Genomic DNA, 13,656 nt, shown 5'->3' on the forward strand with positions numbered 1-13,656 from the left:
TCCGCAACGGGAGAGGCCACAGCGGTGAGAGGCCCGCGTACCGCAAAATAATAATAATAATAATAATAAAATAAGATAAAATAAAGTGCTATGAGGATTCAGTGGAAGGAGAAATCTGAGGAACTAATTTGGTTTAGGGGAAATACGGAAATAGTTTATGGCGGAGAAGAAACGTGAAGAATTGTTAGCATTTAAATAGGAAGAAATAGCAGTGATAGAGTATTTCAGATGGAGGGAATAACATAAGCAAAAGAATAAAATATTCTAGGAACAAAGATGGTCAATTATGCTGAAAACCGTAACACAGGTAGTATAGAAGTGGGAGCTAAGACTAGTTAGACTTAGAATGTCAGGCTTAAATTTTTTAATTTTTTAGATGTCAGAGTACCATCAAGGAATTTTGAATGGGATCATAAATTGGATGATCATCGTCCAAACAAAGTTTGCTGGATTGGGTGTCATTTTTTCCTTTAACTGGACTGAAGAGGAACTCTGGGACTTTTCTGGTTTCAGCCCGGAAAATCCCATGCCGCGGGAAAGCCCTCAGTCCCTGCAAACTGGGATGCCGTTATTTTGATTGGGAACATCAGCGTGCCTTCGTATCCGCAGGGCATTGTTTCCAGGATCCCCCTCGGCTGCCCAAATCCTCGGTTGCTCAAGTCCCTTATGTAAAATGATGTAGTATAATCAGCCCTGTGGAACCTGGGGATACGGAGGGCCAACTATAGATTCCTCTTCCTAGTATTTGGAGGAAACTCATATTTTATAATTTCATGGCACCTATTACAAACTGATAGGATTGAAAAATCATCTTTACCAAAAATTCTTGTTTATAGTACTCATCGGGCACCTAGTTTAATGCTTTCATTTCTTTCACACACATTTCCATGGAGTGTATTCAGAGCGGGGTTGTCAGGTCACAGGGTGTTGTATATATTCAGCTCGTCGATAGTGCGGAACGGTTTTCCAGAGTGTTGTCTTTGACCCGCACTTACGTTGCTCTTGCTCCATATTCTTCCCAATAGTTTTTTTTGTTTTTTGTTTTTGTTTTTGTTTTGTTTTGTTTTTTGCGGTACGCGGGCCTCTCACTGTTGTGGCCTCTCCCGTCGCGGAGCACGGGCTCCGGACGCGCAGGCTCAGCGGCCACGGCTCACGGGCCCAGCCGCTCCGCGGCACGTGGGATCCTCCCGGACCGGGGCGCGAACCCGCATCCCCTGCATCGGCAGGCGGACTCGCAACCACTGCGCCACCAGGGAAGCCCTTCCCAATAGTTTTTATTGTAGGTTTTTAATGTTAAACATTCTGATTCTGCTAAGTGATATCTCACTGTGGTTTCAATTCGCATTTCCCTGATGTCTAATGATGCTGAAGGCCTTTTTGTGTTTATTGGCCATATGGGTATCCTCTTGTGAAGTACTTGTTCAAGCCTCACCAGTTTTTCCATTAGGTTTCCTGTCTTTCTCGCACTGATTTTAGGAGACATTAATATGGTCTAGATACAGCTCCTTTGTTGGGTATATATTTTACAAGTAACTTCTATTATGTGGTGAAGACTTGATGAAATTGTTAATTATCATGCATTTTAATTTATCAGTCTTTTCCTTTGTGGTGAGTGTTTTCTGTGCCTTGAAACAAATCTTTCCCTCCTCCAAGATCATAAAGATATTTCCATATATTTTATTTAATTTATTTTTTTATAAATTAATTTATTTATTTTTGGGTGCATTGGGTCTTCATTGCTGCGGGCGGGCTTTCTCTAGCTGCGGCGAGCGGGGGGCTACTCTTCGTTGCGGTGCGTGGGCTTCTCATTGCGGTGGCTTCTCTTGTTGCAGAGTTTGGGCTCTAGGCGTGCGGGCTTTAGTATTGTGGCGCACGGGCTCCATAGTTGTGGCTCGTGGGCTCTAGAGCGCAGGCTCAGTAGTTGTGGTGCACGGGTTTAGTTGCTCCGTGGCATGTGGGATCTTCCTGGACCGGGGCTCGAACCCATGTCCCCTGCGTTGGCAGGCAGATTCCTAACCACTGAGCCACCAGGGAAGAAGCCCTTTCCATATATTGCAGAAGACATCATTTTACGTTTCACATTTAGAGTTATATTCTACTTGAATTTAATATTTGTGTATAGTTAAGATCAAGTGTCAGGATTCATTTTTTTTTCCCCATGTGGATATCCAGTAGATCCAGCAGCATTTATTGAAAAGACCCTTTTTCCCCTCAGTGATTTGTTATAAATTAGATGAGTCTGTGTTTGATGTCTGGTCTTGGATTCTTCTCTGTTCCATAGTCCTTTGTGTCTTTGTGCTGATACTGACATGATTACTGCGGTAAGTCTTCATATCTGTCAGTATAAATCTTCCACCTTTGTTCTTTGTCAAAGCTATTTTAGTTATTCTAAACCTTTTGGATTTCCATATAAATATTAGAATCTGTCAGATTTCCATTGTTTTTTTTTAATGGGATTTTGATTGAGATCTAGTGGGACAAGTTGACATCTTAACAGATAAATTTTCTAGTCCACTAACCTGGCATATCCCTTCATTCATTTAAGTAATCTTTAAAACATTATTGAAGAAATACTTTTCTGTGTAGAGATTTTGTTTATCTTTTGCTAGAGATGTACTTAGAGATCTGATTTTTTTTGATATGATAATGAATGGGATCTTTTTTTAAAAAAATACTTATCCTCTACTTCTTTGTTGCTGGTATGTAAAAATACAACTGATTTTTAACTGTTTATCATTTTTACAGTGACATTGCTAAAGTCACTGAATAATTCTAATATTTTCCTATAAATTCTTTCATGTCGTTTGAAAATAATATAACATTTTTTGCCTTCCAGTCCTTTAACTTTCATTTCTTTTCTTTGCTGTATTGCACTTATAACCTCTAGCATAATGGTGAATAGAAGGAATGATAGCTGGCGTTTTTGTTCACTCCTCATTTTAGAGAGCCACTTTCATTACTTTACCCTCGCATGATAATTGCCTTAGAGTCTTACAGCTATTCTTTATCAAATATCAAAACAGAGTGAGTTTTGCTTTATACCTAGACTAAAAGTTTTTTTGTGACTGGGTATTGAATTTTATGAAATGCCTTTTCTGCATTTTTGGAGTTGACCACAGACTTTTCTCCTCTATTATTATGGCAAATTGAATTAACTTTCAAGTGTTAAGCAACTTTGCATTTAGGAATAAACACAACTTGGTCATAATTTATTATATATTTTGTATATCAGTTGCAAATATTTTGTTTAGAATTTTTGCATCTGTTATGATAGGGACAGAGTATTGACATTCATAAAATAGTCAATGTTATTGTTGAGGCTCTTTTGTTCAGATGCTTAAGAAAGTAAATTACAGTCTAGTTTAAGGTAAAATTTTTGTTAAAAAGCTAGAGGTCTATGAAAAGTGGTGAACTAGCTTCTCTTTATTAGTAAGATATACATGTTTTAAAATTTTTACTTATTAACTTCCTTGTTTTCTGGTAAAGACCAGAAGCATTTAAATTCAGAATGGTCTTTGGTAAAGCTCTAGGTAACAGCCTAGGAAGATGGCTATTGCAGCTTTGAAAAATTAACTTGCTAAAAGCAAATTGTCAGCAGCTGGCTTAAAGTTTTTAGTTTCTTTGTTTTTTAAGAGCAAAATGCTAATACAGTTTTGTAACATGTTCTATCGTTTAGGTTTATTTTGTTATTATCAAATAGTCTTGCCTTTTAATGACAACAACAACAAATACAATTTCAGAAACTAAAGAACATCAAGAACCAAAGGTTCCAGAAAGTGACCAGAAACAATGGCCATCTAAGAGAAAGTCAGAACGTGTAAACCAGAATCCTGCTGCATCTTCAAATCAGTGGCAGATTTCAGAGGGAATCTCAAAAGTTGATACAGAGGTAACTTTCCTTTTCAAGGGTAGCATTGCTATTGTTCATAATGTGATGATCATGTTAAATGTTTTCTTCTTTTATTAAATTCTTGTGTACCATATTTAGTGGAGCAGTTTGCTCAAGTGTGTGGTTTTTTGTTTTTTTGCTTTTAATTCACAAAACAATGATCAGTAATAAAGGTTTAGTTTAGTAAGAATATATGTCAAGCTGAATTCTTTTCTCTTTTCAGTAGTATTTTTGGATGCTGGTAGACTGGGGCAGGGGCCGGCAAACTACAGCCTAGGAGCTAAATCTAGTTCCCAGCCTGTCTGTAGACAACGTTTTATTGAAACACAGTCATACCGTTTATTTACTTACTGTCTATGCTTGCTTTTGAACTGTAACAGCAGAGCCGAGTAACTGCAACAGAGACCACCTGGCCTGCAAAGCTGAAAATGTTTACTATCTTACCTTTTTTTTTTTTTTTTTTTTTTTTTTTTTGTGGTATGCGGGCCTCCCTCTGTTGTGGCCTCTCCCGTTGCGGAGCACAGGCTCCGGACGCGCAGGCTCAGCGGCCATGGCTCACGGGCCCAGCCTCTCCGCGGCACGTGGGATCCTCCCAGACCGGGGCGCGAACCCGGTTCCCCTGCATAGGCAGGCGGACGCGCAACCACTGCGCCACCAGGAAGCCCCTCTATCTTACCTTTTACAGAAAACAATAACCAGATGGCTGAACCAGTGCAATGCTGTACAAGCATTGGACAAGTTCCTATTGTCGTCCTCATGGATAAAATAGAAAAATATAGACTAGATAATGTGAATTCATAACAGGTTGAATGATCATTCCCAGTGGCTGGGCTCCATTTCAGAAGCAAGGATCTGGTAGAGAGCCATACCTGTATGTAGTCCATGGCCATACTCTTGTCATTATTACTTTTCAGTTGTATTCTAACTCAGCAGTTCTCAAATATTTTGGTCTTGGTGCCTTCTTTTATACTCTTAATTATCGAGGTTCCTAAAGAGCTTTGGGGGAATTTCCTGGCAGTCCAGTTGTTAGGACTCCGTACTTTCACTGCTGAGGGCCCAGGTTCAATCCCTGGTCGGGGAACTAAGATCCCACAAGCTGCGCGACGTGGCCAAAAAGGGGGGAGAAAAAGAGCTTTGGTTTACGTAGGCTATGTTTATCTGTATTTGCTATATTAGAAAGCAAAACCAATACGTTTTAAAAATATTTACTAACTTATTAAAAATAACAAGAATAAACTTTTTACATGTGAATGTAGATACACTTAAAAATAAGTATTTTTTTTATTGAGGTATAATTGATATACAGCATTATATTAGTTTTAGGTGTACAACATAATGATTCGATATTTGTATATACAGTTGACCCTTGTACAACATGGGTTTGAACTGTGTGGGTCCACTTATGCATGGATTTTTTTCAATAAATATGTACTATACTACATGATCTTTGGTTGGTTGATTCCGAGAATGTGGAACTGTGGATACATAGCGCCAACTGTAAATTTATATGTGGATTTTTGACTTCATGGGAGGTTGGTGCCCCTAATCTCCCAGTTGTTCAAGGATCAACTCTATTGCAACATGATCACCACAAATAAGTCTAGTTAATATTTGTTACCATACATAGCTACAAATTTTTTTTCTTGTGATGAGAATTTTTAAGATCTACTCACTTAGCAACTTTCAAATATGCAATTCACTATTATTAACTATTGTCACCACGTTTTTCATTACATCCCCATGATTTATTTCTCTTATAACTGGAAGTTTGTACCTTTTGATCCTCTTCACCCAGCCCCGCTCCCACCCACCCATCCCCACCCCCAACAAGCACCAAACTGTCTGTGAGCTTGGTGTTTTGTTGTTGTTGGGGTTTTTTTTTCCCCTCCAGATTTTACATGTAAGTGATACTATGCAGTATTGGTCTTTCTCTATTTCACTTAGTATAATGCCTTCAGGGTCCATTGGTGTTGTCACAAACGGCAAGATTTCATACCTTTTTATGGCTGAATAATATTCCGTTGTATTTATGTACCGCATTTTCTTTATCCATTCGGCCATCAATGGATATTTAGGTTGTTTCCATTTCTTGGCTATTGTAAATAATGCTGCTATGAACATGAGGGTACAGATATCTTTTCAAGTTAGTGTTTTCCTTTTCTTTGGATAAATACCCAGAAGTAGAATTGCTAGGTCATATGGTAAGGTAGTTCTATTTACATTTTCACCAACACTGCACAGGACTTCCATTTTCTCCACATCCTTGTCAGCACTTCTTATTTCTTCTCTTTTTTTTTTTTTTTTCTTCTCTTTTTGAGAATAGGCACTCTGACAGGTGTGAGGTGATATCTCATTGTGATTTTGATTTGCATTTCCCTGATGATTAGTGATGTTGAGCATCTTTTCATATATCTGTTGGCTATTTATCTGTATGTCTTCTATGGAAAAATATCTAATCAGCTCCACTGTCCATTTATAAGTTGGTTATTTGATTTTTGGTATTGAGTTGTAATGAGTTCCCTGTGGTTTTTTTTTTTTTTTTTTTTTTTTGGCTGTGTTGGGTCTTTGTTGCTGTGCACAGGCTTTCTCTAGTTGAGGTGAGTGGGGGCTACCCTTTGTTGCTGTGCGTGGGCTTCTTATTGCGGTGGCTTCTTGTTGCGGAACATGGGCTCTAGGCGCATGGGCCTCAGTAGTTGTAGCACACAGGCTCTAGAATGCAGCTCAGTAGTTGTGACGCATGGGCTTAGTTGTTCCATGGCATGTGGGATCTTCCTGGGCCAGGGGTCGAACCCATGTGCCCTGCATTGGCAGGCAGATTCTTAACCACTGTGCTACCAGGGAAGCCCCTCCTTGTGTATTTTGGATATTAACCTCTTAATGGATATGTGGTTTGCAAATATTTTTTCCCATTCCATGGATTGTCTTTTCATTCTGTTGATGGTTTCCTTTGCTGTGCAGAAGCTTTTTAGTTTGATGTAGTCCTACTTGTTTATTTTTGCTTTTGTCTTTACTTTAGGTGTCAGATCTAAAAATTCAGTGCCAAGACCTGTGTTAAGGAGCTTACCACCTATGTTTTCTTCTAGAATTTTCATATTTTAAGGTCTTATATTCAAGTCTTTAATTCATTTTGAATTAATTTTTGTGTATGGTATGAGAAAGTAGTCCAGTTTCATTCTTTTGCATGTGGCTGTCCAGTTTTCCCAACACCATTGATCTGTGTGTCTGTTTTTATGACAGTGTCATACTGTCTTGAATACTATAGCTTTGTAATATGGTTTGAAATCAGAGAGTGTGATGCCTCCAGCTTTGTTCTTCTTTCTCAAGGTTGCTTTGTCTATTAGTTATCTTTTGTGGTTCCATATGAATTTTAGGGTTGTTCTGTTTCCGTGAGAAATGCCGTTGGAATTTTGATAGGGATTGCATTGAATCTGTAGATTGCTTTGGGTGGTTATGGTCATTTTAACAATATTCTTCCAATCCATGAACACAGAATATCTTTCCATTTATTTGTGTCTTCAGTCTCTTTCATTGGTGTCTTATAGTTTTCAGTATACAAGTGTTTCACTTAGTTGGTTAAATTTGTTCCTGTGTATTTTATTGTTTTTAATGGGATTGTTTCTAGCAGGTTTGTTTGGTGGAGTCTTTAGGGCTTTCTGTATATAATATCATGTCTGCAAATAGTATCAGTTTAACCTCTTCCTTTTCAATTTGGATACCTTTTATTTCTGTTTCTTGTCTAATTGCTGTGGCTAGGACTTCCAATACCATGTTAAGTAACAGTGTGAAGAGTGGGCATCCTTGTCTTGTTCCTGATTTTAGAGGAAAGCTTTCATCTTTTCACCATTGAGTATGATGTCCGCTGTGGGCTTGTCATACATGGATTTATTATGTTGTGCTATTTTCCTTCTGAAAAATAAGTATTTTTCAAAACAAAATAATTACAGTGAAGAGAGTGATATTGTTTTACAATTTTTACAATTTCTATAATGGTTGGCTTAACAGAAGAGTGGATTTCTTGTATCTACTTTTGCATTCAAGCTATTTCACTATCACATGCCTTCTAGACTTGGGAAAACTCTAGTTTATATTCGTGAAAGAATGAAAGTGAAAAAGGCAAATAATGTCTTAGTATGATTATGAAAATAGTTTTAACCTCTCAGACTCCAGGAAAAGATCTTGGGAACCCCTCTCTTTCTGCTATTTCTAGATCACTCTTTGAGAGCTGTTGATCTAAGTAATGGAGTAGGTAACAAATGTTAGATGAGAAGAATCCTGACAGGTTGAACCATGGACAAACAGCATCTCCTCTTTTTTTCTTTTTAAAACTTGTAAACCAGTAGAATGGTAAAGGGACTTAAAACTGTTTATCTGTGATTAGGGAAATGCAAATCAAAACTGCAGTGAGACACCATTTCACATGCACCAAGATGGCTATAGTTAAAAAGACAGTAATAAGCGTTGGTGAAGATGTGGAGAAATGAACCCTCATACACTGCGGGTGAGAATGTAGAATGGTGCAGTCACTTGAAAATGGTATGGCATAGCAGTATAACTTACCTCCACTGCTTCTTCTTGGGTCAAGGCAGAAGAGGACCATTCTGAGACCTAAATAAATGGTGATCCCTGCGGGAGTCCAGCTCCTGCAGGTCCAGGAATACCCGAGGGATGGACAGCGTCGGCGAGGGAAAGTTAAATAAATCAATAACATGGTGTATGTACAAGCATGGTCTCTCTCTTTATTCTCTCACAGTCAGGTTTATATACCCTAAGTGATTACATCATCAGATGCTTAGCTAAAACCTCAGAAAATACTCATAATAGATTGTACCTAATATTTCTGTATGTACTTAAAGTAATTCTAAAGGTTCTCAAAACATCATTGTTTTTTCTTAGAGTAGATTCAATCGATACTAACAACAAAGCCAAGCTAATATATAACAAGCCATTAAAAGAAACTATAAAAGAAAGTTTCCTAAACTTTCCTATGTGTCCCAGAGGTCCGCATGGACAGGTTTTAACAATGTATCCCCTAAATCATCTACAATATAGTTCACAATTTAATCTATCACTGTGTTCTTCTGGGCAAGAAGCTTTGTCTGAATGGACGAGTCAACAATTCCAATGTTGGCAGTTGACTCTGTATGATTAATTTATCCTTATACCAGAACCAACAATACCCATAATCATTTATTACTACCATGTAGGGCCATTGTTTTTTTGTTATTGGTGTTTACCATAGAAACAACCCTACATTTCCAGCTTGTTTGTTTTTTCTCCCACCAGCCAGGGGCTGTTGTTAAAAAGTCCCAATTCGTAGGTTTTGGTTTGGGAGGGGGAAGAGGATGTTTTACACGGTTAAGCTTGGGACGGGGGGGCAAATCCCCCATGTACTTTTTCAAGGCAGAAGCACAAAGTTACAAAACAGATCAGAAGAGATGTAGTCAGCTTCCTGGGCGCAGCAGTGCCCTGCAGCGCTGTCTTGGTGTTGTTCCGTGACCCTGTCGTGGCACAGAGGCTCCAGGTGGGCTTCCAACATCTCCCCCTTTTTTATTTTTTAAAAGCTCGCTGTGTAATTCAGTGGAGACTTGATGGATAGTTTTACTTAAGATCTTGTAGATGACTGGAAGGAGAAAAAACAGAATTAATATTATAGCAGCTATTATGCCTATGTTTGTAAATAAAGTAAATAAGGTTTTTTGAGACACAAAGGATTTAATGCTATCAAAAAAGGATCGTGCAGCTTCTGCGGGGGAATCATCCAATTGAGCATTGCCAATGTCATGTATTTCCTGATGTAACTTTTCTAGATCTTCTGCGTAGCAAGAGCTGGAGAGACATTTTTAGAAAGTTCATTTACATGGTGAGCGGTATGTACTTGTGGAGTCAAAGCAATAGTTGAAAGGGAAAAGGAGGTAATTACAGTAATCCAAGCGGATATGCCTAAAATTAGAGTAGCAACAAAGTTTTTGACGCGCAGTAACAATTGCGTTTCTTTTATGACTTGTAATCCAATTCCAATCATAACTGGCACTAGTTTTTAAATATGTTCTACAATCTTTAGAAGGATCTGGATTACTCCAATCATGAAGATTTTGAGAAGTACAGGAGATAGGAATGTCTATTCTAGAACGATACATATTTCCATATAGGAAACCCTACATCTTTATAAATAGTAGCCCAGTCATCATCTTTACTAGGAAATAAATTTGGACATGTAGAATATTTATCAGGATAAGAAGCCAGACGTTGAAATGTGGGATCTTCTCCAGGGGCTCGATATGTAAGAGACCAAAGGAGACGTTTGGAAGATTTTTTTAGAGGAAGGGGAACTTGTAAGTTGGCTCCTTAGAGCAACAGTTACACATCCATCTTTTTTAGGACCAGTTGTTTGAGCTGAAATGGGGAATACAAAACCAATAGGATAAAAGGCAGATTTTCCCTTAAAGGTGAGATTATTATTCATTTTAAATTCCTTATAGGGGCAAGGACTTGAAGGTCCTCCCATAAGTTTAGGCAGAGTGGTAGAAACAGGAATTATATCATTATCCCAAGTAGTCCCTTGCAAAATTGGAGGATCAGGAAAGTAGGTCCAATAAAAATTATCTGAAGCATTTGTCTTTGTTACCTGGCAGGCCAAAATAGCAAGCATAGCAACAAAGAGATTGGTAGGTGTCACCGTGGCTCCTTGACCCGTGATTATCTTCTCTGCTTCTTGGGTGAGGTGTTTAATCTGTCCCCATGTGGGTGGCTCAGCGGCGCGAGTTGAATTGGCACGGCGTTTACGCGGACGCGGCTGTGGGGGCTCCGTCAGGCTGAGGTTCTTCATCTGCCGAGACAGCGGTCTTACAGCTGATGTCTCCGGAGGTGGCGATTTGCGCTTGACTGGAAAGCATAGGGGTGGGGGTGGAGGCCCCGACATGTCTGACGAGACGGTCTGGCACCCACAAAGGTGAATCTGCGTCCTGTGGAAATATGCAAGCATACCCTCTTCCACAAGTTAGTAAAACGTCAGGTCCCTTCCATTGTCCTGTAAGTAAATCTTTCCATTTTACCATGGGTTTGGGTTTATTTATATCAGGATTCCAATGTCTTAACATAGCAGTATTTCCTTGAGAATCCATATTTAAATTATTAAGAACAAATAGGGCATGTTGGAGAATACGATGTGGAGAACTGTGTTTAAATTCTCCTTGTTGTAACGTTTGTATTTGTGTCTTTAGGGTGTGATGAGCCCTTTCCACTACGGCTTGTCCCTGGGGGTTATAAGGGATGCCGGTGGAATGAGAGATATGAAATTTTTGACAGAACTCTTTAAAAGGCTTTGAAACATAAGCTGGAGCATTATCTGTCTTTAAGGCTTTGGGGATTCCCAAAAAGGCAAAACAGAAAAACAGATGTTGCATTACATCCTTGAAATCTTCTCCAGTTCTAGCAGAGGCTAATATTACATGAGAATAAGTATCTACAGAAACATGAACATAAGAAAGTTTCCCAAAAGTCGAGACGTGAGTCACATCCATTTGCCACAACATATTGGGCAGTAGCCCACGAGGGTTAACTCCCATAGGCAAAACAGGCTGATGAGAGGGACAGTGTGGGCGGTTTTTTACTGTTGATCGCGCTACTTCTCGAGAGAAGTGGAACTGATGCCGGAGGGCAGAGGAATTTTGATGATGTAAATCGTGAGAAGCTTTCGCCCCCTCTATACAAGAATAAAAAATAGACTTAGTTAACTCATCAGACTTTTTGTTACCTTCATGTATAGCTCCAGGCAAATTAGAGTGAGCTCGCTGGTGACCAATATAATGGGGGGGGAGTGAGCCCAGATCTGTTTCTGTAGCTGGTTTAAAAGGTCAAAAATTGTTGTCCTTTGTTCTGGCAGGACTGCGGTTTCTATATGAGGAAATAGTCTGACCACATACTGAGCATCAGAATATAAATTAAAAGTGTGATTTTGTAACTCTACAAAAAACTTGTATTATTGCTATTAGCTCTGCTCTCTGAGCAGAAGTTTCTTGAGTCTGTATTACCTTAGGAGTTTTATTAATCAATATAGCAGCTTTTCCATTAGATGATCCATCCGTAAATACCAGCGTCGCTCCCGGAATAGGCTTATCTGTATAATATTTTGGCAATATAACAGGATGTTTAGCGAAAAATTGAATCAGGGGATGTTTGGGTAAATGGAATAAAATCTGTCCAGTATAGGAGCTTAAAGCTATTTGCCAGTCTTCATTGGATTGTTGTAATATCTGTAATTGGTCTTAACATAGCTTGACAGGTACTGTTCGCGTTTTCAGAAGCCAATTGTTTAGATAGCATATCAGCTGCTTCCTCATTACTAATAACTCTTTAACAGCCTGTAGCAGCCGTGAGACAAATCCTTATATGCCTCATCAGGTTTTTGCTTAATTTCACCCACTGTGGTTGCTTTGCCAGATGTTAAAGGAAGAGCCTTCCAGGCATTTACAGCACATGCAGTTATTTGTAACAATATTTCTTTTTCTAAATACATCTGTGTGCTGAATCATAATCGCCTGTTCCTATTAACATATCCAATGTAATGTATGGTTTTTTCTTTTTATTGGTAGCTATTTGTTTTTTAGCCAGATCTTAATATTCAGTTCTCCAAAGGAGATATTGACCTCCAGAGAGGCAGGCTTTAGCCACTTGTGTCCAATCATAAATAGTCATCCATCTATTAGCTAGAGCATCCAATAATGTAAGAGTATATGGTGCCAAAGGCCCATAATCTGCACAGGCTACTTTTAATTCCTTTATAATTTTATAAGGGAGGGGTTCCCAATTAACCTCATCATCAATTTCTCCTTCAAATACCACAGGGAAACAAGCAGCCAATTCAGTATCTTCAATAGATGGTGCTTTACGTGAGGGAAATTTAGGTTTGTGATGATATGTGTCTTCTAATTTGTTCATCATCATCATTATTATTAGCCTTTAAGGCACATTTTTGACTAAAGGCAGCAGCTAAAACTTTATCTGAAGCTTTGGATGGCAATAAAGGTGTAGTTTCTCCCGGAGGAGGAGTAAAGGGAATTTTATTTCTTTCTTGAACAGGATCTAATACATCCCTTATGAGATTCCATAAGGCAAAGGTATCTACTGGGACCTTCTCTGGCCCGTGTAGAGTATAATAAGTTTTAAGTTGATCTCCAATTTTAATCCATGTTTCCAGATTAACTGTTCCTTCTTCTGGAAACCAAGGGCATTGCTCTTGTATAAAACTAAAGAAATTAGCTAACTGATTATTAGTTACTTTAATACCTCTTACTGACAACATATGTTTAATAATATCAATAAATAACTGTCTTTCCTTAGATGCTGTATGTGCCATTTTTCTTTATTCTTAATTATTCCACCCTTCACTTACCTTGTCTATCTCTACAAGGGGGTCGGCCGCACCCGGGTTGGAAATCCTAGCTGTCCCGAGACACCTTTATATATATACACTTACCCTTTGGGTCCCTGTTCAGGCACCACTTGCGGGAGTCCAGCTCCTGCAGGTCCAGGAATACCGGAGGGATGGACAGCGTCGGCGAGGGAAAGTTAAATAAATCAATAACACTGTGCATGTACAAGCATGATCTCTCTCTTTATTCTCTCACAGTCAGATTTATATACCCTAAGTGATTACATCAACAGGTGCTTAGCTAAAACCTCAAAAATATTTACTATAGATTGTACCTAATATTTCTAGATGTACTTTTAAAGTAATTCTAAAGGTTCTCAAAACATCATTGTTTTTT

The 13,656-nt window shown here is 38.7% G+C and overlaps 1 protein-coding gene across 8 annotated transcripts in view; it reads left to right on the forward strand.

Annotated features, from left to right (window-relative positions):
- The window catches only part of TTK (TTK protein kinase), a 92,513-nt gene that overhangs the window by 55,261 nt on the left and 23,596 nt on the right, over positions 1-13,656 (forward strand). For all 8 annotated transcript variants that reach the window (XR_008618444.1, XM_055087674.1, XM_055087676.1 and 5 more), the window contains one exon: positions 3,741-3,889. Coding sequence is in view for 7 of the 8 variants with exons in the window: in XM_055087674.1 (XP_054943649.1) it covers positions 3,741-3,889 (149 nt within the window). In the remaining variant the exon portion in view is untranslated. The remainder of the gene's footprint in view (positions 1-3,740; positions 3,890-13,656) is intronic.

The sequence above is a fragment of the Physeter macrocephalus genome, chromosome 11 (genome assembly GCF_002837175.3).
Source record: "Physeter macrocephalus isolate SW-GA chromosome 11, ASM283717v5, whole genome shotgun sequence".
Lineage (NCBI taxonomy): Eukaryota > Metazoa > Chordata > Mammalia > Artiodactyla > Physeteridae > Physeter > Physeter macrocephalus.